Here is a 26,865-nt window from a genome sequence, read left to right on the forward strand (position 1 = left end):
ATCATTTATATGTTTCTGTTTAAGGATTAAGGGGGAGGAGGGTGAACACGAATCCTAAAGACTGTGAAGAAGTAGCAAGGGTTTTATAGTTAGAGGATCTGAAATAATTCCATAATAGGCTGCATGTGATATTGTGATTTAAATTTAAATTGCACTTCCCCTCTTTAACAAGCCTGGATACGATCCTGTGTAAAAGCCTATCAAGCATTATCACTTTAAAAAGATGTCAGGCAGGCAGTAGGAAAGGATCTAAATTAGCATGATTAAACTCTATACAATGCTTTTGACTGTCTCTGAGGCACAGATAACTCAAATACTTTCCATTATCTTTAAAAAGTCAAAAAGCCCCGTTCTGCTGCCACCAGAGAAGCTGAGCAATGGTTGTGGGTACTTCTGGTAGACCCAGGGTGGAGACAGATATGAAAACAACATAAGAAAAAGAACAGTTTGAAAACAGGAGTAGGTGAGGTGAAAGGGCAAGAGAAGCAGCAGTTGCACATCATAAGGAACCAAGTACTGGGAACAACTGCCTTAGATTAGTCTATTTCACACTTTCTGACTGGGATCCACAGTTAAGAAATGTATTTTTACACAGTGACCCAGTACATATATATATAACAAAGGTTCCATGAAACCATGCTCATTTACTCCTATTACTTGCAATGTACTGATATTTTCTATTCTATTTCATTAAAAAAAAGATAAAGAGCTGACTGAGACCAATAATGGGTTGCAACCTGAAGTTTGAAAATATTGTTTCAGATAATGTCACTTTACCAAGTGACATTCTTAAATTTTCTTTGGTCAGAACAAGTTTCCATACCTTGGGAAGACTCGAGAACGTAATTCCTTAACAAAGGTTCTTGTTCCAGCTTGCACTGGTTTGGAACCATCGTCAACTTCTGTGTAGTCGTGCCTGTGCCAGTTCCTCCTCTTTTTCACTGAATTTTTACAAGAGTAAAAAAAATTTTTTTTGGTAACTGGTGATACCATATACTTTCTAATCATTATATTCTATATAATCAGAAATAACAATTGTAAGTACAATAAAAACACTCACTTTTTAATACATTTCCAGGCTGAAGAAGTAAATTTTACTTCATGTAATGCTGCAATTATAGGCAATTAACTGTGGATTTTAAAAAAATCTATTTCAAAATAATTTTAAAATTAAACCAAGGAATTCAAATTAGCAGATAGAGCCTTTTATAATATCCACGTTTATACACACTATAAAATCTCACAATTATTTAAAATCATAATTTTCACTAGAACATTAAGTCATAATATGATTTTTATGGATTATCCAAGTCATCCTCCCAGGATAGGGCTTTTGACTCCACATCAGAAATCTATTTTAACATCACAGTTCCTTTCTCTCTTATGTCAAGATTTATTCCCAAAATAAGCATGGTTACACTGACACAAAGAAGAGCAGGTGACTGCATCATAATTAAAGGAAGACCAGTGGGATGACAGAATAAATAACTCGATGGTTAGTTCTAACACTAAGATCCTGTGATCCTCCAGCTCTGGGAGGCTTGAATCTTGCATAGTCATGACAATCAAAATCAGCAGACTTGGATTTGACTCCTAGTTCAGCCATAACTTACTCTACAACCTTGGGCAAGTCACTTAACATGTTTGGGTCCAGCTTCCTCAATGTGGAAATGAGGGGCTTACGATGAGTGCTGTTTTTCAAACTGTGTTGAGGAATGCTTAACAAAGGGGAAGATGGAGAAGAGGCCAAGGGAGGAGCTCTGGACCTCTTTCCACCAGGGTGGCACCACCTACATATCTTTTGTGTGGTATCAATGTTAAGATTTCAGTTTTACATCTTTTTTTTTAAGTTTGAAAATCACTCTTAAGCCTAAAACGTCTATGATTTTGGGAAATGTACTGATGTCTTACTTAGAATGCATCAAAAAAACAAGGTAAATAGATATATGGGTAGATAGTAGGATAGACAGATATGTGGTAAAGCAAATAATGTAAAATGTTAATAGTAGAATCTGGACAGTGTGTTTAGAGGTACTCACTGTAAAATTCTTTCAACTTTTCCTATACGCTTGAACATTTTCATAATAAAACGTTGGGGGGGGCAACTCTATGAACCTAAGTCATTTCTAACCTTCACCTTACAGAGATCATAATAATAAAATAATACTGGATCCTCGTATGGATAAGAAGTCGTCGCACTAAATAATCAATAGGGGTAGAAATCAGGCTTATTCACATCCGAGAGTCTAAAACAAGATTCCCAACTAATTTATGGCAGTCAGACCCTCAAAATGAAAGAGAGTAAACCCCATTTTTAAAAAAATCTCATGAGAAAAATTGAGAATCATAGAGCAATCTTCCTAGAAAATACCATTAAGGCATCCTTTGTGTGTTATTTTTTCTCATTTAAAATCACTTCTAAGATTCAAGGGTATTTCATTCTAGGCTTTTTTCCTACATATATATAGATACATAATCCCACTTTATTTTCACCTGGAATCATAATGTTTATGCTGCTTACCTTTCTTATTATATCATGAGCATTTTCTCCTTATTACATATTCAATATTTCTCCTTATCAAATATTCAAAGCAATTTAAAGGCAGCCTAGAATTGTAAGACGTAGATGTAGATGGATTATATTATAATCCTTTTTTGATTTTCAAGCACTTAGTTCATTCTGAATCTTTCTTCAAACAAAACTGAGATTAATATTCATATACATAAATCTGTTTCCCTCATTAATTCCTCAGGATAAATTCCTAGAAGTGCTAGCAGAAAGATTCAGTATTTTTAAGACACTTGCTACATGCTGCAACACTACCTCCAGAAAAGTGGTAGGTAACTCACATTCTTCCCAGTATATATATAAGCAGCCTATCTCAAAGCCCCAGGTCCAAAGTGAGCATCATCATTTAAAAAAAAAAAAAGAAAGAAAGAGAAAGCTGTCCATTTGATAAGTAAACTATGATATTACATTGTTTTAATTTTCATTTTGGCAGAACAGATTAGAATTCGAACAGATTTGGGATCGGACAGCTATGAGTTCTAACTCTAGTTCTGTGAAATAGCTATATGAAAGAGCTAGTTAGATAATTTTTCTCACATCAAGGTGTTATAAATATCAAAGGAGATAACACAGGTCAAGTACTTCTCAGCATAGTGCCTGGGGCACCCAATAAACTGCCAATCACTTTTGTTTCCTTTTAAATGTGCTGACTTGCAGGATGCTAACAGAAGGCTACACCTGTCCTGTTGGGCCCAACATGCTCAACACATAAAATCAGCCACTGCAAGAGCTGACTGAATTTCTTAAAGGAAGGCGGCCAGTGAAGGAATATTCTAGTAGTAGTTATAGGGAAAGGAGAGAAATTTTTGAGTTTGGATTACATTTGCCTGAGGAGCACTGAGAATATGTGTTTAAGTATTGGGCTGTTTTTTAATACTTGCCCTCAAATAAAGTTTTTAACTCCCATTAGAGGGTAAAGTCTAAATTCACCATATTAAGTGGGTATTCTACTATCTAAATGGTATCTATAATAAGGATTCCTGGGGAACTCTGAAAGGAACAGGAAACCCTGGGTGGCAAGCAAGAGAGGCTTAACAGCAGAGGGAAAGGCACCAAAAGGGATTCCCAAGTTGGGGGTGGAGGGTGTGGGGTGGGGAAGGTGAGCCTTAAGTCAAGATAAAACAGATTACTGACCTTGGACATTTTCCCTATGGGTACTCAGAGCCGGACTTTTGCCCAGAAGATAACCAACGCCTCATCTTATGTTAGGATGAGAAGCATACAAAGGGCCATGTAATAGTTAAGCTTCTCTCTGAAGCATGGTTATTTAAAGTACAGGTCATGATCCGTTATGGATCGTGAAATCAATTTAGTGAGCATGACAAGCTTTTTAAAAAATTAAAGCATATAGGAAAAATAGAAAATACAGTGCAGCACATGTAACAGTGTTTTAAACACTACATTATTCTGCCTCATAGTAACCCACTTAATATTTCATAGAAATTAAATTCAAATTATTTCATTTGGGGATTATATACTTAAATTCTAAACTAAGACTGTATAAATTTTAGTTCTGTTTCCCTTCTTGGGATAACAACCCAGCGCTATTTACTTACTCCAAGAATTACACTTGGTCAATAATTATTTCAAGTTATATACTACATACTTCAGTGCTACACAAAATAACTTTCAAAACAGTTATGACAATAAATTAGTCAATTACACATGTAACAATTTTACCAATTTGCTAACCTCAAATTTTATACCACGTAATTAACAAAATACATAATCTGTATTTTACAATGAAATATTTTAATGCATTCACATACAGCTTAAATTTCTAAATGTCTTACAAAGAAACTAGGTAAATTATTAATATTTCTAACAAAACAGATGGATGGTCAATTGCTAGTAAGTCTCTTTTAAAAAATTACTTGCTCGTAACCTCAGGACAAAATTTCTATTTAAAAAAAAAAAGTACTAGGACAAAAACGTGCATTCAAAATAAAGGGGCTGTATAGGTTATCTACATCTGACCCAAGTGTGTATCAAGGTATGTTCAGGAAAGGGTTTCCTTCAGTTCTAAAATGACTAAGTCTACAGTTTTTCCCTTTAGTTTTATGAACACAAAAATACTAGTTTGCAGTCTATATATTTAAAAAAAGAAATAGTTATAACATAACCAAAGCCTTTTAAATCTTTTCTCTACTCTCACATTTTTACCATGACAATTAATATTCCAATCTATTCTTCTGCAGCATTTGTAAAAGCTAAAAATAAATATCATTTTATACATGATGTTGGTACACCCCAGAGGACGAGTGAGCATCCCTGTCTGTGCCCTCGCCCCTCAGGAAGAAAAGAGAGTGCAGGCAGAGACAGTCTGGCCTGTCTTCCTCAGGACAGGAACGGGGACTGGGACCGGAACCGTGGGGGAGTGGTATCAAGCACAGAGGATGGCTGGGCAGGACTCTAGGCCACACTCAACATGAGACCAAATTCGGAAAACAGAAGCAGTATTTTAGCATATCCATGCTCTAATTTTCTCCTAAAAATATAATGCATGTGTGTGCATCAGAGTCAAGTTTTATCTTGTACACTGTCCCAAATACTACTGAAACATCTTTTTTTTGAATTTATAAAGAGATAAAACCGTTGAAATCAGTTTCCAGAATCAGAAAAATTTTGCTTTTATCACACTCCTCAAACTGAAAGTTTTGAAAATATATACTTGAGTTTGGGGGCTTTGCACTGGCAATTAAGAATGACTAATTTTTTTTCACAATCTTTTGACTTACAAGTTATTTAATAATTCAGACAAAAACTGCATTCTCAATATCTTCAGAAAAATCCTTCCTATAGTTCTTGGTGGGTATAATATAACTAGTCAGAGCATTACTAAAGCACTGTCATGTACATGTTAAGTCCTAAACTTCAATTTTTATGTAAGCTTCTAGTACTTACTCAAGGAGGAGCCATGTAGCACTGCACAGTTGGGACAGTGATACAGGTCAATGTCAACAGCATGATGTTCTTCTACTCCCACACAGCTAGGATAAACAAAAACAAAGCCAATATGTAAATAAGTTAAAATCTTAACTATAATAGATTAATTAGAATTTAGCTGAGAAATGTATAACAACCTCACCAACAAATTTTGTAGAGTACAGAAACACAGGCAAGGATAAATTTTATTTTCTTCCCTACATACTTGCTAAATAATTGTGGGGGAGAATACACCCAAATACATGGGAAGTGATTCCCTATTAGCAGTAGTAGAGACATCAGAAGTAACATAATTATAAGCCATAAGACTCTCAACCATTACGTAAATGCCACCTGTTATGGTCTCAATGTTTGTGTCCCTCCAAAATTCATATGCTGAAGCTGTAACTCCCTGAGTGTGGCTGTACTTGGAGATAAGACTTCTAAGGAAGCAATTAAAGTTAAATGAGGTCATAAGGGTGAGGCCTTGATCTAACAGGATTACTGTCCTTATAAGAAGAGACCTCTCTCTCTCCCTTTCTCATCACGCACACACCAAGGAAAGGACTATGAATACATAGCGAGAAGCTGGCCATCTGCAAGCCAAGAAGAGAGCCCTCCCCAGAAACCAACCCTGCTGGACCTTGGTCTGGGACACCCAGCCTCCAGAACTGAGAAAAAATAAATTTCTGTTGTTCAAGCCTCCTAGTCCAAGGTATTTTGTTATGGCAACCAAGTAGACTAAGATACCACCTAACTTTAAAATACGGCTGTCATCAGCTAGAGGTGGTTAATAAGTTTGGGTAACATCGCTAACATAGTGAGAGCACTGAGTCCTAATAGTTCTGCTTTAGGTCTCATAGTTCTAATTAACCAGTTAAATTAGTTTGAATCACTGTACCTGGAATACTCCACCCCATGGAGTATACAGCAGTGGCACTTAAATAAAAATAAAGTTTAAGGGAACCAAGTAGTAACTGAAAAACCTATATTAGTGACTTCTTGAAAACAGGAGTAGTTTATCAAAGAAAGACCAGAGCAGCTTTGCTACTTCCCAAGTAACTTACTAGGGTAAAATTTTATAAGTGTTTGTACTCCCCAAAAGTTACAGAACAAAAACACAATCATGACTTGTACTTGAAAAAGAACCAAAGCAGAACTAACACAGAATTATGAGGCATCAATAACTCAGTTGACAGGTGTAATATTGGAAGAGAAAATTAGTGAACTGCATGATGGTCACATTATTCAGAATGTAGCAGAGAGAACAGGATGATGGGAAACACAAACAAGATGATAAGAACCATAAAGGATAAAATGAAAAAGTGTAACACACATTTAATCAGAGCCTCAGACGGTGAAGAGAGAATAGGGGCAGAAGTAATATAATAAAGAGATAACAGCTAAGAAATTCCAGAAATAATGAAAGACCCTGATCTAGATTCAAGAAACCCAACAAGTCACAAGCAGGACAAATAAAAAGATGTCTACATCTAATCACATCATAGTAAAACTGCAGTAAACAAAAGTCAGAAAATTTCAAAGCCATGAGAAGAAAAAAAACACAGATTACTTGCAAGGATGAGAGACTTCTCAAAGCAATAATGGAAGCTGGAACACATTAGAATATCTTAAATGTGCTTAAAGAAAATATCTACTAACCTAAAATATCTATTAACCTAGCACTCAATATTCAGTTAAAACCTGTTTCAAGAAGGAGGGGGAAAAAGTATTTGTAGACAACCAAAAACTGAGAGTTCACCTCCAGCTAACCCACAGTGAAGGAAATGACAAAGGACGTACTTTTGGCAGAAGGAAGATGATCACAGAGAGGGCTGGGATGCAAAAAAAAAATGAAAAGCTAAGAAAAGTAATAAATAAGTGGGTAAATTTACATGAACACTGACTAATGAAAAGCTAAGAAAAGTAATAAATATGTGGGTAAATTTACATGAACACTGAATACATAAAACAAAATAATGCCAAGTGAGATTTAAAAATATACAAGGAACTAAAACAGATGACAACAGTAGCATTTGAGTCAGGAGAGGACAGAGTTACAGGGTCCTAAGGCACTTACACTAGAAGGAGAGGAAGGTAGTGATTAACATTAGACTTCAATAATAAGGTGAGAATGCCTATTATAATTTCTTGGGAGACAACTAAAAGAACAGAAACAGAGAGTATAACTTCCAAACTAGTAGAAAAAAATAAATCAATTTTTAAAAAGGAGGGGAGAAAAAGAAACAGACCAAAATAAGATGGAGGTATAAATCCAAATACATGAGTAATTACATTATATACAAATAGACTAAATGCTTCAGTTAAAAGACAGATTATCCAGCTGGACTTAAAACAATACAATTCGCTGGCAATTCGCTGGTTTTAAGAGACACACATGAAACAAGGATACAGAAAGACAAAGTAATAGGATAGGCAAATAAACACCATGAAAACAGAAATCAAAAGAAAGTACATCTATATTAATACTAAGCAACATAGAATCTACAGCAAAAAACATAATGAGATAAACATGTTCACTCTATAATGATAAAAATTTCAATTCACCAGGAGGATATAACAAAACAACTGTAGTGGGAGATTTTGTCAACTCTCTTAGTATCTGATAGAATAAGCAGGCAAAACAAAAATCTATGATATATGAAAGATTTGAACTGTAGGATTAAAAAACATGGCCTAGGGGCCGGCCCCCTGGCGTAATGGATAAGTGCTCGTTCTCTGCCACTGGCGTCCCGGGGTTCAGGTCCCGGGCGCGCACCTACGCACCGCTTGTCCGGCCATGCTGAGGCGGCGTCCGACATACAGCAACTAGAAGGATGTGCAACTATGACATACAACTATCTACCGGGGCCTTGGGGAGAAAAAGGGAAAAAAAGGAGGAGGACTGGCAATAGATGTTAGCTCAGGGCCGGTCTTCCTCAGCAAAAAGAGGAGGATTAGCATGGATGTTAGCTCAGGGCTGATCTTCCTCACCAAAAAAAAACACGGCCTAATGGACATTTATAGAATACTATACCCAACATCTATAGAACACACAACCTTTTCAAGCACACATGGACCATTCATAACAAGACCAAACACTGGGCCATAGCCAAATTTTGAAGGTCTGAAATCAGAAATTCTTTGGTCACAGTTCAAGTAAGCTGGAAATCAATGTCAAAAAGTTAACTAGAAAATCGTCATGTGTTTAGAAACTAAGAAATAAACTTTTAAATAATGCATAGGTCTGGGGCCGGCCCGGCGGCGCAAGCGGTTAAGTGCGCGTGCTCCACCGCGGTGGCCCGGGGTTCACCGGTTCGGATCCCGGCGCACACTGACGCACTGGTTGTTAAGCCGTGCTGTGGAGGCGTCCCATCTAAAGTGGAGGAAGATGGGCACGGATGTTAGCCCAGGGCCTGTCTTCCTCAGTAAAAAAAGAAGAGGACTGGCAGATGTTAGCACAGGGCTAATCTCCTCACAAAAATAAATAAATAAATAAATAAATAAATAATGCATAAGTCAAAGACAAATCATAATGAAACTCTGAAAATTATTTCAAGTTCAACACTAATGAAAAATACTACAAAACAAAACTCGTGGGACGCAGAATGTGTAAAGGGAAATAAATGTATAGCTTTAAATGCATGTATTAGAAAAAAAGAGGCTGAAATTAATGAGCTAAGCATATATCTCAAGAAGTTATCAAAAGAATAGCAAAATAAACCTTAAAAACATGGAAAAATAAAAGAGTAGAATTGATGACATAGAAAATAAACATGCAATAGAGCACTGAAGCCCAAAACTGATTCTTTGAAAAGATCTACAAAATTGGCAGACCTCCAGCAAGTTTAAGAAAAAAGAGATAAGACACATATAACCAATATTAGGACTGAAACGAGGGACAAAACTATAGATTCTATAGACATTAAATGTAAAAGAGGGTATTATGAACAATTTTATGCTAAGAGATTAGAAAATGTAGATAAGATAGGCAAACCTGAATCACAAAGAAATAGAATATTTGAATAGTTCTCTGTTACTTAGTCATTTTTAAAATTGTCCCACAAAGAAAATCCCAGTCTCAGATGGCTTCACAAACAAATTCTATCAAATACTCAAGGAATAAATAATTCCAATATCATATAAAATTTGAATCAGGGCCGGCTCCGTGGCTTAGCAGTTAAGTGCGCGCGCTCTGATGCTGGCGGCCCGGGTTCGGATCCCGGGCGCGCCCCAGGGCACCGCTTCTCCGTCCAACGTGAGGCCGAGTCCCACGTGCAGCAACTAGAAGGATGTGAACCTATGACATACAGCTATCTACTGGGGCTTTGGGGGGAAAAAAATGAATAAATAAAATCTTTAAAAAAAAATAAAATAAAATAAAATTTGAATCAGAGAGGAGGAAAAAAAGACTTACTCCCTAACTCAACTTATGATAGCATAACCTTGATACTAAAACTTGCAAAGGATGATACAAGAAAGGAAAATTATCAGCTGTTCTCATTTATGAGCAAAGATGCAAATGTCAAGTTTGGTCTATCTCAGGAATGCAAGGTGGTCTGAACACTAAAAATTTTAATCAGTGAAATCTGCCACATTAACAGATTAAAAGACAAAAATCATATAACCCTTTAAAAAGATGCAGGACAAGAATTTGATAAAATTCAACATTTACTTATGATTAAAAAGCAAACAAAACCTCTTAGAAAATTAAGACTAGAAGGAAATTTCCATAATCTGGTAAAGAGTACTTCTAAAAAATGCTATGCAAATAACATGAAAGCAGTCTCTCTGAGATTAAGAACAAGACAAGAATGCCCGATGTTACCACTTCTAGTGAACATTATCCTGTGGAGTCTAGCTAGTATAGTAAAATAAGAAAACAAATTTAAAAGGTATAGGGATTAGAAACGAAAAAAGAAAGCTATCATTTGCAAATGCTATGGTTACACATGCAAAAAATGCAAAAGAACCTATAGACAAATTATAAGAATCAATAAAAAGAAAGGTTGCTAGATACAATATCAGCACATAAAAAGTAGTATTACCACATACCAACAATATAAAGCTAAAAAATGAAATAAAACGCCATGTACCCTGGAATTTAACAAAAACTATGTAAGACCTCTTTAAGGAAAATTACAAAACATTAAGAGACTTTAAAGAAGACCTAAATATAATGGAGATATACATCATGATGATGGATTTGAAGTTCAATCATGTAAAGATATTAATTCTCCTCAAAGTGATTTATAGATTCAATTTAATCCCAATTAAAATCTGCTGAAACTGACAAGCTGATTCTAAAATTGATGTGGAAATGTAAAGGGCCAAGAAGATGCAAGGCATTCCTGGGGGGGAAAAAACGCTCTACCAGGTATCAAGACTTATTTTAAGGTTATAGGAACAGATGCAAGAGCTCAAAAACAGACCCAGGCATGTGTGGACACTTATGTATAACATAGGAGGCACTGCAGAGCACGCATCAAGGATAGACTTTTCAATAAAAGGTCCTGAGACATCTTTTAGATATCCGTATGGAGAAAAAAATGAAATTAGACACCTATCTCATACATAAAAATTTATTCCAAAGTAGATTAAAAATCTAAACACATGTGAAAGGAAAATGATAAAGGTTGTATAAGATAATATGAAAATATCTTTATGACTCTGTGTTAGGAAAGGTTGTCTTAATCAAAACATAAAATGCCCTATCCATAAGGGAAAAAACTGTTAACTTCAATCATACTAAAATACCTTCTGTTCATTAAACCATAAAGAATTAAAGGATAAACCAGACTGGGAGAAGACATTATAATACAGATAACCACCAAAGGAATTATACCCAGAATATAAAGAAACTCCTACAAATCAATAAGAAAAAAAAAATCCGATATAGAAAAATGGACAAAAGACTTGAATAGCCACATCATAAAAGGCTGATATTCACACAAAAAGGTGTTCAAACTCATTAATAATTGGGAGAAATACAAATTAAAAACCACAATAAAATACCACAACATACCCACCAGATTAACTAATATTAAAAAGTCTGATGATACCAAATGCTAAAGATAATGTGGAGCAATGGAAACTTTCATATACTGCTGGCTGGAATAAATCTACAGCCATTTTGGAAAACAACTTTGCAACAAAACTGAAGAAGCACCTATTCCATGACCGAGCAATTTCTCTTTTAGGTAAATATATCTTAGAGAAACTCATGCACATGTGCACCAGGATACCTACCTATACAGGAATGGTTATAGAATCATTATTTGTAATAGTCTATCAACAGTAAAATAAATAAATTACAGTATATTCTCACAATGAAATTCTGTACAGCAATAAAAATGAAAGAACTATAGCCCCATGCAATAAATGAATGAATTCTATGAATGAGTCAACAGTGTGTTAAAAAAAAAAAAAACAGAAGAATATATACAGTGTATTCTATTTACGCATCAAGTTCAAAACCAGGCAAAGCTGAAGTACCGTGTTTAGGGATTAAACTTGAAAGAAAAGCAAGGAAGAAATGGATCATAACAGTAGGATTGTGGTATCCTCTAGGGAGTTGTGATCTGGAAAGGACTGGGGGAGATATGTCCTGGGTGGTTGTTATTACAAGAGTGTATGCTTTGTAATTATTCATTAAACTAGACATTTATCTTTTAGATACTTTTCTGTGTTGTTATTTCACAATTAAAATACTTTTAAGGATAAAATTCTATCTACAACCATGTAAAAAAATTAAGGAAACAAAAACTTTGAAATGTATAATCCAACAACTACAACAAAATACCAAAAACAATAAATCTTAGAGATCTCTAGATATCCCAAAATAAGCCAATTCTCATCTGAGAACTCCAGTACATTTGCTACCATAAGGTCTTTAAGAGTCTGAGTAGAGCTTGCTGCAATCAAGACAAAAAAGTCAAAACCAGTTGCCAAAAATAACATGACATTGCCATTTGAATATTCAACCCATGTAACTTTGGAGTAGAACTGAAATTTACTTTATTTGTCCAATTTAGACTTACTTCATTTATTTCCACAGAAAGCAAAAGGTGAATATGCTAATTGTTTTAAAAGTTTTTTTTTTTTTTAACCGAAAGACTATCAATTCCCAATCCAATAAAACAAACCCTATGCAAAATTTTCTACCTATTTATGTACACTTTCCCGGGTCCATGGTTTTTTATAAGATACCCAAAAGGGTTTCTGTAACCCAAAGAAAAGGTTAAAAATCATTGAATAGAGGGTCCAAACTTCCAAATTTCAAAACTTAGGTACAAGGCTACGGTAATCAAGACCGTGTGGTTCCAGCATAAGGACAGTCATACAGATCAACGGAATAGAACTGAGAGCCCAGCAATAAACCCTTATATTTAGGGTCAACTGATTTTTTTGTGTGTACGTGTGAGGAAGATGAGCCCTGAGCTAACATCTGATGCCAATCCTCCCCTTTGTGCTGAGGAAGACTGGCCCTGGGCTAACATCTGTGCCCATCTTCCTCTACTTTATATGGGATGCCACCACAGCACGGCTTGACAAGCAGTGCGTCGCTGCGCGCCCGGGATCCGAACCTGCGAACTCCGGGCCACTGCAGCAGAGCACTCCCACTTAACCGCTACACTACCAGGCCGGCCCCGGATCAACCGATTTTTGACAAGGGTCTTTTCTTTTCAACTAATGGTACTGAGACAAATACACAAGCAAAGAAATGCATCTGGACCCCTATGACACACTATACAAAAATTAAATGGATCATATACCTAAATGTGAGAACTAAAACTATAAATCTCTTAAAATAAAGCATAGGAGTAAATCTTCAAGGCCTTAAGTTGGGAACCAACACCAAAAGCACAAAGGACAAAAGAAAAAACAGATAAATTAGATGTCACACTACAGTCTGAAGGCTTTCATTTTCTCAGCTTAGTTTGGTGTGAGATAATCAGCTGAGTATGGAAAGTGGTAGAGAGGTGTGAGAAAAGAAAGTATAAAATTGTTGATCTGAAGAATGAAAGACCAAGAAACACAATAACATTGCTAAGAAGTGTTGAGAGTCGGGCCAGTCCCGGTAGTCTAATGGTTAAATTTGTTGTGCTCTGCTTTGGCAGCCTTGGGCCCGGTTCCCGGGTGAGGACCTACACCACTCATCTGTCAGCGGCCATGCTGTGGTGGCTCACATACAAAAAGAGAAAGATAGGCAACAGATGTTGTTAGCTCAGGGCAAATCTTCCTCAGCAAAAAAAAAAAAAAAAAAAGAAGAAGAAGAAGTGTTCAAAGTCCACCTGAGGTCTGTGATCATGAACTCCAAGTGAAACCATTTCTGCACTGTGGTGTGATTGTTTTTGTTTTTGTTTTTTCAACAATGTTCAACCATGTGGTGCAGGCCCAGAGGGGAGGTTGGGTCTGCCCAGGGTTGGGGTTTTGCAGGCAAAGACCAGAAAGGGAGTTGAGGATATTTACAAGGAAGTTAATATAACGATGGACCGTGAAATCTGAGCTGGACAAAAGGGGCATGAAGACAGAAGAAGGTGGTGAGAAAAGGGTAAGATGGTCTGAGGGGTCTCAATGTGTTCCTAGCACTGACTCAGTGGAAGGCCTTGAGCAAGTGATCTCTAAGGGGCAGAGATTATGCTCAAAGAGTGGAATGTTTAGAACTTGAAATTTCCAAGGTAGTATATTCTTTAACAGCGATAAGGTACAAGTGTAATAACAGCAGGTGGCTAAGATGGAGCAAACAAACAGGTCACTGGAGATAAGTGAGATGTGTGAGAGGTGTCTCTGTACTCAATCAGAGTTCAAACCAAACTTCTCTTTGAAAGTGAGGTTCACTGGGTGTCAATAATAGGTGCTACACTCCAACCAGAATAGAAACTCGAGGCCACAGAAGCCAAGTTAAAACTTCTTCTAGAAACTCATGGTTTGTCTTGTCATACCTTGACAATGGCCACATTCCTCATTCTTAAAAAGTGATGGTTACACTAAAAGAATTAAGTGAGAAAAAATGTTAGATGTGTCCTAGAAAACCTAGGCCAGTATATATCATAAACTCATCTATGAATATCTAAGATACATAGATAAGGGTGACTCCCACAAGGTTTAGGGAAGAAAGATAGGGACATTCCAATTCATTAAGGACACTTTGGGCAAAACTTGGCTAACAATCCTCCAAGATCCACAGTTCCTCTCTCCAGCTTCTATTCTTTACCTCCCCTCTCACCCATATACTTTATTACACTAAAATGTCCATGATGTCTTCAGGTTTTGACCAATTCTAATCAACTGGCAAAACATTTATAGCTACATTTATTTAAAAATTTCAGGGCCGGCCCCGTGGCTTAGCGGTTAAGTGCGTGCGCTCCGCTGCTGGTGGCCCGGGTTCGGATCCCGGGCGCGCACCGACGCACCGCTTCTCTGGCCATGCTGAGGCCGCGTCCCATATACAGCAACTGGAAGGATGTGCAGCTATGACATGCAACTGTCTACTGGGGCTTTGGGGGGAAAATAAATAAATAAAATCTTAAAAAAAAAATAAATAAATAAAAATAAATAAAAATTTCAGAACTTAATAGTAAATTTGGTAAATTAGTAAAAACAATAAATCTGATAAATTAGTAAATCTGAAAAACAATCCTTTAAGTTAATCACATAAAATTTTTTAAAAGATCAAATTAAACATAAAAATTAAATGTTCCCAAACCAAGAAGGTTATTTCAGATCTAGAAGGGCACTAAAAGGAACTACTACATACATTTCCGTTTCTCTCTCAGAGGGAGGGATAACTTCTTCCACTCCTCACTCCCCCCCAATTAAAAGAATTCTAGAATCACTGTAGCTTTGACAGATATGTCAAGAGCAAATACAGTAGGACACACAAAAGACAGAATTCTGAAACAAAATTTTGTAAGAATCACTTTCAATCTTCTTTAGTCTCTCTCACTCCATTTATTTCTCTTATAAAACTTTTCTTTATATACAGGTCGCCCCACTTTTCCCTAACAGCAAAATGTTCAATGTTTATTACACCATTCTGTGTGTGTGTGTGATTTCCTATAGGGGTGACAATCTGACCTTTGCTGAATAGCTTCCATCTATAGAAGAACAGCCCCATTGCCATCTGGTTGGTAAGCAGGACAGTGACAATTTTAGCACTTTCTATTGTCTTAATCTTCTGAAATTGTTGCTTAGCTGGCATTATTTTTGACAGTTGAGGAGAACAGAATTGAATTAATGACTAACCAGAATTCCCTAGGATCTGCCAAATATTCTCTTTTTTCCTCTTGTATTATGCTCCCATTTATTTTCTCTACTCTTGTTGTTAGAAGAGTAGGTGGCCAAATTATTTACAATCTTACTGTCAAGTGAACTTCATCAGATATTCCTCTTGCTTCAAATTCTCTCTCCATTCTTCACCAAGCAATCTTACATTACCTAGACTTCAAAGCCCATGCCAACTCAAATTCTAACTTCTTGGTAAAACTTCACTGGATCATCCCACAGAAAGTCCTTCAACATTTTACTGATACATATTTCTACTCATTTATGTCTAACATTGAGTTATTTTATGTACTCTCTTTCCTGAACTGAGCTCAAGACTTTTCTCAATACCAAGTACAGTGTCCCTTCAACACGATGACTCCAGTAAATTTCTGTTGATTTTTAACTGTGCTGAAAACGTATTTGAAAACCAATACTCTGTGACAAAGCGACAAGCAACTTAAAAAAAAAGTCTGTTCAGCTTGAATTTTTTAAGAATTTGGTACAGGAACTAAAGGCAACAGTTGGTAAAAAGGAAAAGATCTTTCAACACATGAATTAGTAGATTTTTCATCTTTCCTTAGATGGCAGAAGGCTGTGGTAATAAAATTTATTCATTTTAAATTTTGCTTCAGTGCAAATTTTCACCTGTGTATCAGAAATTCAACTTCTTACCCAGCGTGCCAAACTACTCAATTTCTTCATAATCAGAGGACTGAGTCATCGTGCAACCCCCTAAAGCCCCACACTAACATCATCAAAGGGAGTGGGGAGTGGCCTTTGAGGTGAATTAACTCCAGGAATACAGAGGATAGCTTATAACCTGCTCTTCATATTTCCTTTTATATCATAACTCTGGGGTCATTGAGGTGTTGGGACAGCTATAAGCCAGGCAAGGCCTACCCAGCCTAGTTCCATGCCATCAGATAAACAAGTATCCATTGGCTTCAGCAGAATGCATAAATATTGGAATTAGAAAGGCTTGGTTTGATTTCTAGTTCCACTTTGGGCAAGTTTTAACTTGAAGCAAGTTTCTTAATTTCTCTGAGCAGGAGTTCCCCTAGGATTAAACAGGACAATGTATGTAAATATGTAAAGCAGAGGGCTTGGCATATAGCAAGCAATGGCACAGCAAATATATTAAGTAATAAATGGTAGCCATTAATATTATTATGTTTCTATTAGGTACCAATCACAGCTCATACAGCTCTGGGCTTATGAGGTTTGAGCCTAAGCAGGAAACTCGGTTTTAACTAGGCTTAATGTTTTTTCTTCAACGATGTCTCTTCAAAGCACATATTAGTCACTCAAATGGCCATTCTTTAAGGGGGAAAAAAAGATAATTTGTTTTCAATTTTTAATTAATTTTTGATGGTTGAGTTCTCTGGAGTCAGTCTGCCTATGTTAGAATCCTGGCTACTCCACTTAGTAGCTGTGTGACTTTGGGCAACTTACTTTGCCAGTTTTTGGTCTCATCTATAAAGATGGAGATAATGACAGTACCTCCCTTCAGGCGTTATTAAGAAAATTAATTAGGTTAATATACATAAAATGCTTAGAATGAAATTGTAGAACAATGGTTTTGCTGGTCCAAAAACTTTATTTTGCTAACCAGTAATGGCTTAATAGGTTAACATTCCCACTAAAAGTACTGGGACGCCAACAGGCATTTGCACTTTTAAATTAGGTTTTATGCAGTGTTTTAACCCTGAGATACTTTATTACCAGATATCAGCTAAAGTAAAAATTTATAATTTGCACACACGAAATATTTTCAGTGACAATCAACCTGGTAATTTATGATTAAATCTGTGGTTCAGAAAAACCCAACTTCTGTTATTTTCTTGCTGACATATAAAACTGTTTTCATAAAATTAAGTACTTTTCTTTATAAGATGAATATGGCATATTTCAACTTGTGTAAAGATTTTATTTTTGACACAGTAAAGCTATTTTTTGGCACATTATGAGCTTAACTATATTTAACATGAGTTTTGAATGAAGCACATACTCTGAACCAAATTCCTTCAGTTTACAATAATCTCAGAAAATCAGATACTTTTCCTACCTCCAACAGCTGGCTCATGCTTCCAACTGTCCCAGGGCTCCCCGAGATATTTCCAACCAGCTGACTAAGAACATCTATGTTAATAAGGGTGAGGGAGGAAGACAATATAAAAAGGAATTGAACAAAGAACATGTGAGGAAAATAAGAGGGGTTGAAGAACCAACAGGTGTGTTCACTGGTACAAAATGCACCCCTTAAAAAGCTGAAAATCCTGTTGACAAGCTTCAAATAAAATCTGTTCCAAAATGACTATGTTAAATATACACATCAAATATAATTTACATGCTGATACATTACACTATTTGCTTCTTGAGTGCAGAAAACACACTTGTTCTGCTTGTCACTAACTGACACCTAAGGACAGAGTAGGCAATGTAAATGGTAAAGGGATTAAGTGGATCTTTACAAATAAGCAAAAAAAACCCCAATCTCTCATGAAGGTAATCATTTCTATTAGAATGTTCTAAAGAAAGAAAAGGTGTTTTAAATTTCTAAAATATCCAAAAAGCTAAATATATTTGCTTTTCACCACCAAATGGTCATTACACTAGCCATTCGACCTCTCAAGCTAATAATACTCTTACTCCTCTTCAGCAACCCACTTTCTGCCTGTCTAGCTATGTATGGGGTATGTCTATAGACACTAAGGGAAGACATAATGCAAACAACGCCAGTGGATCTGCTATTTCATGGAGATAGACTATACTTCTATTTATAACCAGTGAAACAGCAAATAAATGCCATCCCAAAACGCATACTACATGAAAATTTAAGAAGAACTTTGTAATTCATCTTGGAGGAGAAAAAACTTGCCATGATGATAAAGGATAAACAGTAGCAATGTCATAAAGGAATTCTTGGCAATGTTTTTAAGTTAATAAAGGAAGGAATTTAAAAGCGTGTTATCAGTATGTACACTACTGTCTTCATGTGTCTTTGACTGATAAATTCTACCTAATAACTGTAGCAAAGGAGGAAACATTATGCAAAAATTTGTTCTAAAGCAATCTGAATCCAGAAGTACATGAAATGTTTGCTGATTCCAGTTCCTTGCTGGGAAATGCAAGATTTAAGGAATTAACGTTTCAAGAAAACTTTTTCTAAACTCCTTTAACACTCAATTTGTGACTCCCAAACCTGGCTGTGCATTAGAATCCCCTGTAGAGCTTTTACAAGCTGTTATTAGGCAGCCTTTCAAAGACTGAGACAGCTCTGTAGGAAGAGATATAGAAAGATCTCGAAGATATGCTGTAAAGCAACAAAAGCCAGGTGTAGAACAGTTTGTATAATATGCCCTCCACCCCCGAACCAGCTACACGTAGAAGTTTGTAAATGCAGGGTGTATGTCTGGAACAATACGCAAAAAATCGGTAAAAGTGGTTGCCTCTGGGAAAGAAAACTGAATGGATGCAGAATGGAGGGGAGAGAGAATTGCTTTTCACCATATAACCTTCTATATCTTTTCTACTGTGCATTGCTTATTTTTAAAAAGAAAAAGAAAAACACATTCTTGAGCCCCACCTTAGAGCTACAGGAAAAAGTTAATGGGTGGGGCCCAATAATCTTTATTTTTAACAAGTTCCCCAGGTGATTTGCAGCCAGCTTGGCAGAGAAACGGCTTTTGGGGAACTACTGATCTAAAATCCTAGCATAGAGGCTAGCACAATACCTTATTTACGGTTGCTTCCTATGAAAACTTGGTTACTCCAATTAGACTGTAAGCTTTTTTTTTTTTTTAAAGATTTTTTTTATTTCTTTATTTTCCCCCCAAAGCCCCAGTAGATAGTTGTATATCGTAGCTGCACATCCTTCTAGTTGCTGTATGTGGGACGTGGCCTCAGCATGGCCTGAAAAGCGGTGCGTGGGCGCGCACCCGGGATCCGAACCCGGGCCGCCAGCAGCGGAGCGCGCGCACTTAACCACTAAGCCACCAGGCCGGCCCTAGACTGTAAGCTTCTTAAAGACACAAGTAATATTTAATAATTCAGAATTTCCTATTCCCCATGGATCTACCTAAAGCTGATGACATACCAGATGCTCACAAAATATCTACTGATTGACACAAAGTGGGAATTCCAAGCACATAGGAGGCATTAGTTTGGGTTACTAGCCTGGAGCCTGTTTAAATATGAATTCTGCAAATATAAAGGGGTGGAAAATGGATGTGAGGGGGAAAAATAAATAAATGATGTATTTTTTTTTTCGAGATCTTATTTTGAAAATGTCCATGCTTTTTGTCAATTAGGTTCAGTCACAGGTATAATCCTATTCTACAGAAAGGGTCCCCATTCATTACAAATTTATATATTATGCCCATTTATTTTGTTTTCCTTTCCATTTATTTTGTTTTCCTGTCCTTTCAGCTCCTAAGTGTCCCTATCTTAACTTGATTTTCCAAATAGGGTAATTATTAAAAGAATAGATAGATTAAATCGATTATAAATAGAAATACATAGATTTTTAAAAGATGAACCAATAGCCATCAGACATTTCAACCTAGCTGACAGTTTTATTTCCCACTGTGAGTATGGAAAGGAAAGCTATATTTTCTAGGGTCTAATGACACTTACAGAAAATTTAATATATTCAGGGCTAAGATATCACACCCTGGGATAAAAGATAACAGCAAGTCATAAACTTTTATATTGAGGACACTTAGTGGTGAGTCAGCTACAAAGGACAGGAGTCAACTTAAGCAGATCCAGTTCCCTAATAACCTTTCTCCTCTTGTAAACAGTCTTCAGTGCCTGCCTCGAAGGGGAGAGACCCCATTCCAAGCTAAGTGAAGGGAAAGGATTCATATTAGAGAACTTTCTGTTGGGACAGAAACTAAGGCAGCATTCTAAAGGGGACTACCTAACATCCTTAGCAGGCTTCTTCATTCTCGACGAAGGATAAGTTAAAGGACCGGCCCCATGGCTTGGTGGTTAGGTGCGCGCACTCCGCTGCTGGCAGCCTGGGTTCGGATCCTGGGCGCGCACCTATGCACCGCTTCTCCGGCCATGCTGAGGTCGTGTCCCACATACAGCAACTAGGAGGCTGTGCAGCTATGACATACAACTATCTACTGGGGCTTTGGGGGGAAAATAAATAAATAAATAAAATCTTTAAAAAAAAAAAAGGATAAGTTAGAGTAGGAGTATGAACCACAGAAATCTTGACATAATCCATAACAAATGTCCCCCCATGGAATTTTATGTATTACCCAGAAGATCTCAAAGAACTTCAATATAATTACAAATCAGAAGTATCCATCAAAACCAAAATTGGGGGCCGGCCCCGTGGCTTAGCAGTTAAGTGCGCGCACTCCGCTGCTGGCGGCCGGGGTTCAGATCCCAGGCGCTCACCAACACACCGCTTCTCCGGGCATGCTGAGGCCGCATCCCACATACAGCAACTAGAAGGATGTGCAACTATGACATACAACTATCTACTGGAGCTCAGGGGGAAAAAATAAATAAATAAATAATTTAAAAAAATAAAAAAATAAATAACCAAAATGGGTAGTACAGAGTTGTCCAGAAATGGTCAACAGCAAACACTGGACCATCCTATTTCCAATCATACAAGTAAAGGCAATATGCAAAGAGCATAATACGTAAGAAGGACTTTCTACCCATTTATATGTTAGATCCATTCAAAAGATAATTTATTATAGGTTCCTCCAAGTCCATTTTGTAATTCTTCTTAATTTCCACTAGAGGTCAGATGATAGGTGATTGGCAAACAGAAGAAAAATACAGGCAGTCCTGGCGTTGTGTGGTAGTGCAGGACCATAAAAATAACCATGCAGGTTGAAACCATGAAAAGCTACCTTAGTAATCAACGGGAAAACAACTGTTTCCTGACTTTTAAAAATGTTTGTCAAAATATTAAAAACTCTCTTACTGTCAGTTACAATGTATAGAGAAATGAAAAAATAGTAATATTTATTCAGTACGCTGTAATTTAAAACATTATGCTGTTGAGTTTGCCTTCACTAAGTGCCTCTGGCAGCATATCTAGAGTCTCTTGAGAGCGGCAGTGTCAACATTCTTACTGTCAGTTATTTTATTATTCCATTTACACTCAATTTAAATCTCAATTCCAAAATCATCGCTTCTTTTTTCTTTGTTCCACTTTCATCTTTATTGGCCACTTCCCTCTTTTGATTACCCAGTTTTGTAATATGTCATGCGGGTTTATCACTGGGAGACAAGGAAGCAGCACAACGACACACTTTCCTGTCTGTGTGTGAACTTAAGAACATATGCACACCTGTTATTTACACACTGATTTGCTATCTGCATACCAAAGAGCTAGCAGCAAAGTCCGTACTTTATGAACAGTTAATATATCACAGTGACTAAAATGTGAATCGTGTTATTGGAGGACTAGTGTTATTTAACCAACCCATGGTGATATTGTGATATAATAAAAAAAATACACATTAGGTCTTCGTCCCCAGTTCCTTGCACAAGAGTGCCTAAAACCCCTGTCATTTCCTGAGTGATGAAATGAAAGGGCTGAAAAGCAGCCTCTTTTGTTATTCATAACAAGCCCCTTTCAACCACACCTGAGTTTCTGCTAATGAAGTGACTCTTGGTGGGCTCCTAGATAGCTTCAGGATGGGGGCTGGTTGCCAAAGGAACCAACAATGTGATTAGGGGGTTAGAACATACAGCCTCATCCTCCCATCTCCTAGGTGGAGAGAAGGGCTGAGGATTGAGCTAATCACCAATAGCCAATGATTTAATCAATGGTGCCTACGCAATGGAACCTCCATAAAATCCCTAAATGAAGGGGTTCAGAGTGCTTCGGGGATGGTGAATGCATCCATGTGCCAAGAGGATGGCACATCCCAAACTCCAAAGGGACCAGAGCTCTTGCATGTAGAATCCTTCTGGACTACACCCTACGTGCTTCTTCATCTGGTTGTTCATTTGTAACCTTTATAATATCCCTTATAATAAACTGGTACTAATAAGTAAAGTGTTTCCTTGGGTTCTATGAGTCATTAAATAGCAAATTATCAAATCTGAAGAGGGCATCACGGGAACCTCCAATTTTGTAGCCAAGTTGGAGAGAAGTGTAGGTAACCTAGGAACATACTATTTGCGATTGGTGCATGAAGCAGGGGGGGCAGTCTTGTGGGACTGAGCCCTTAACCTGTGAGGTCTGCACTAACTCCAGGTAGTTAATGTCAGAACTGAACTAAATTGTAGGACACCCAGTCAGCGCCTGCAGAGAACTGGAGAAGTGCTTGGTGTGGAAAACTGCATCTGGTGTTAGAAGTGTTGTAAGCAGAGAAACAGTGTTCCTTTCCATGGTAACTGATATCTGTGCATATCAGAGCTGTGCTAAGTGACAACTGCCTATATGGCATTCTCTAAAAAGCATTTCTTTTTTTTGTGTGTGAGGAAGATTAGCCCTGAGCTAACACCTGTTGCCAATCCTCCTCTTTTTGCTGAGGAAGACCGGCCCTGGGCTAACATCTGTGCCCATCTTCCTCTACTTTATATGGTACGCCACCACAGCATGGCTTGACAAGCCATGCATCGCTCTGCGCCTGGGATCAGAACCTGTGAACCCCGGACAGCCAAAGCGCAGTGCGAGCACTTAACCGCTACACCACCGGGCCGGCCCCTCTGCAAAGCATTGCTTAAACTGTCCCACAAGAGTTAAGGTTACTCACAAAAAGATTCCATAATCAAATAAGACTGGGAGATGGTGGGCTAGATCAAATCACTTTATTTACCAGCAGGACTTCTCCGAGAATTCAACAAGTTGATGTTGCACTTTGCAATTCCAAGATAGGGATATAGCATAAGTGATAAATACTGCAATTGACCTCAGGTTTTCTCTGTCTTTCTTTTTTTTTTTTTAATGAAACACTTCGTGGAGCTATTATTTTCCACCTTCAGAATATATTTTAGAAGTTAATTTTCAGACTCACCAGCTGTGAAAAGTTTATTATAAATTTAATGTTTTTATAATTACCATTGTCACAATTTAAATTTACAAAATTGAAAAAATAATGTTTTACAATTTTATAATTGGTACAAAGTACCAATAAGTCAAGTGTACTGTAAAACCACTCCCTTAACAACACAGGATACCAAATTCATGACAGCATTACCAAGCATTTACTGTACACATTATTGGAACTCATATGAGCAGATAAGTCAATAATCGATAACATACTAAAATATCTAAATAAAATATTTAAACTATCTTTTTAACCTCAAGAGAAACTTATTAAAGATGTTTGTCTCAGATTTCCCTTATCACATTTATAGGGCACTTTGTAGGCTCAAGCCTAAAGACTGAGTACCCTTACCTTAAAGAGCTGACAATTTTGTCAAAATACACAATCTCCATAAGAGGGAAGATACACGATCTCTCTACACCAGCCATCTGATTGTCTTCTGGGTAAAACTTACCCATGAGCTGGACTACCCTTACTCACCAGGCAGAGCTTCCGTCCTAGGGTAACAATTCAAAGCTACTATCTAGCAGCACAAGCACTCTGACTTCAAAAACTCTAACTGTGCCTGCCAGACCTATTTAAATGATATTTGCCAAATCTCTTTTGCATAGCTTGACTCCGTTCCTGACTAGGCCCACCCTGTTGTCACCAATGTATTAGAATGACAGAGTGGGCAATTTAAGAACTGTTGTCTGATTCCCCCACTGAAATCTTATGTTTTTCTGTAGTTAAAGAACCACAGAAAATTGGAAGCAGCAGTTGGGGCTGGCCAAAGTAGATAAGAGACAGCCCGAAAGTACAGCAAGGAAGGAGATGAAACACTATCAATAAACACCCACTGGTCTGGGGCAAACGATCCAACACGTGCCAACAGCCCATACAACATAGAAAACTAAGGTTCATGATGCGTAGTCATCAAAGTAAAATAGTGTAGTATTCCATTAAGAGGAGCATAATATATCTGTCAAAATCCTTCTAAAAATAGCTGACATACAAAGAATTTCATCTCCTGAGTAACTTTTCTGAGGACACTCAGCTACATTTCACAAGTAGAACCTTCAGTAATAGGAAAATCTTATTTAAGTAGACCATATCATTCCCCAAAGATGGCAAAGTGGTTGCTAGTTTTTTATATGCTAATGAATCTGTGAAATGTTAACACTTCATTGCAGTTGTTCCCCTGCTAAAGGTCACTTATTCCTATGAAATGTTTCTAGTGTTCTGAAAAAGAAGGGATTTGAAAGGAATAAAGGAAAGGAGAAATAAAACAGCAACCAACAGCTTCAAATTAAAATCATATCACACATTAACTTCAAGGCAAGACATCTTTTCGAGGTAGTAGGACTAGAAAACTACTCGATGAGGTAAGTAAGCAGCTTTCATATTCTACTTTGAAAGTCACGTTCCTAGTGCATCTGCACACAGATATAAGTAAACAAAAGCCTATCTGTTATACAGGCATTAATACATAAATATGACTATCACGTAAAAAGATCTCTTACCTGCTACTTAATCAATGGAATCCAAACTCTACTTTCAAATCCAATGTTTCTCGCTTATGACCTTTCTTCTCATTAATAATTTTTTACTGCTTTAGGTTGGAGTCTCCCAGAAGCAGATCCTGACACATGAATCTGACTGCAGGTGTTCATACGGGAGGTGACCCCTGCAAGCTCTGGTAGGGGAGTGGAAAAGGGAGACAGCGAAGGGGAGGAAGCCATAGAGGATAACTTAATGAGTATATACTCCTTTGGGGACATCCGGAAGACTATGCAGAGGGCTTCAGCGTGGTCCCAAGGGAAGAGGAAGTAGGTATTTATCCACTGTCTCCCAATAGACAATGGTTGATGGCCATCCTAGAGGCATTAACTCCCCAACATGTCCAGCCAGCTTCAACTGCAAGTTGCTGAGCTTCTGTGGCCGGAGAAAGCCCTCAGGCCAAGTCTCAAGTGCTTTCAGCAAGAAGTCTTCAAGAGATAAAGATAGAGATAGAAATAGAGATGGAAACACAGAAAGCCAGGGGATATGGGTGGGGCGCCTACAGAGTCTGCTACATATGTAAAATTCTAGTCTAGCCAAATTAATATGCATACACACTTAACTTGTTCATTCTTTGTACATGTATGCTCATCTTAACATTCGCTGCATTCTTCACCTTCTCTCCATCATTCCTCCATCCTCTCTGGGATAAATACTGAACAAGTATATACATAAAATATATATAATAAATAAAGTTATTATAGGTAAATACATATAGATTAAGTAAATAATACTAATAAGTAATATTAATTAATAAGTAATATTTAATACTTAATTCCTGAACAAAGATTAAGGACAAATTTATCTAACTTGATGAGGAAATCCTCAACTGATTTGTATAGGAGGCAAAGAACCACAGATGGACCTCAGCAATTCTCCAGAGGGAAAAATAATCATTCCTAGCAACTTATTATACATCCATTCCAGAGACATACATAAAATTGATGGGTTTTCAAGACAAATTCTGTCCTACTACTGATGGCAGCCTCTGCTCTGGGCCGAACCATGGTAGGCTCAGCTACCATGAAATTCTTGTGAGACTGGACCATTATGTAGAAGAATGAAACGTGCAGCAGATGGACAGAGGGCAAAAGTCTTTTAGACAAAAGGGATTAAAATATCTTATCTATCTTAAGAGAAGTCCCACAGAGAAAGTAGCCCTTCAGGAACTATTTTTTAATTTTATTTATTTATTTTTTTCCCCCCAAAGCCCCAGTAGATAGTTGTATGTCATAGCTGCACATCCTTCTAGTTGCTGTATGTGGGACACGGCCTCAGCTTGGCCGGACAAGCGGTGCGTCGGCGCGTGCCCGGGATCCGAACCCGGGCCTGCCCGGGATCCGAACCCGGGCCGCCAGCAGCGGAGCGCGCGCACTTAACCGCTAAGCCACGGGGCTGGCCCAGGAACTATTTTTAAATAAAGGAAGAAATCATGGTGATAAGCAGGGAATTTCCAGAGACTTTTGCTTAAGAGGAAAATGTTTACACTAAATTACATTTATGTATCTGAAGGGGAGTGAGGAATAGAGG

General features: G+C 37.3%; 1 protein-coding gene across 3 annotated transcripts in view; it reads right to left on the minus strand.

Moving 5' to 3' along the window:
• The window catches only part of KDM7A (lysine demethylase 7A), a 124,299-nt gene that overhangs the window by 38,851 nt on the left and 58,583 nt on the right, over window positions 1-26,865 (minus strand). For 2 of the 3 annotated variants that reach the window (XM_087431687.1, XM_087431686.1), the window contains exons 2-3: window positions 5,474-5,559; window positions 824-941 (exon numbers count right to left, since the gene is read on the minus strand). In XM_087431687.1, the coding sequence (XP_087287813.1) occupies window positions 824-941; window position 5,474 (119 nt within the window). In that variant the 5' untranslated portion in view covers window positions 5,475-5,559. Of the gene's footprint in view, window positions 1-823; window positions 942-1,060; window positions 1,128-5,473; window positions 5,560-26,865 lie in introns of those variants that run through there. The other variant, XM_087431691.1, reaches the window with a different exon arrangement.

The sequence above is a fragment of the Ceratotherium simum genome, chromosome 1 (assembly GCF_057802395.1).
Source record: "Ceratotherium simum simum isolate JZ-2026a chromosome 1, ASM5780239v1, whole genome shotgun sequence".
Lineage (NCBI taxonomy): Eukaryota > Metazoa > Chordata > Mammalia > Perissodactyla > Rhinocerotidae > Ceratotherium > Ceratotherium simum.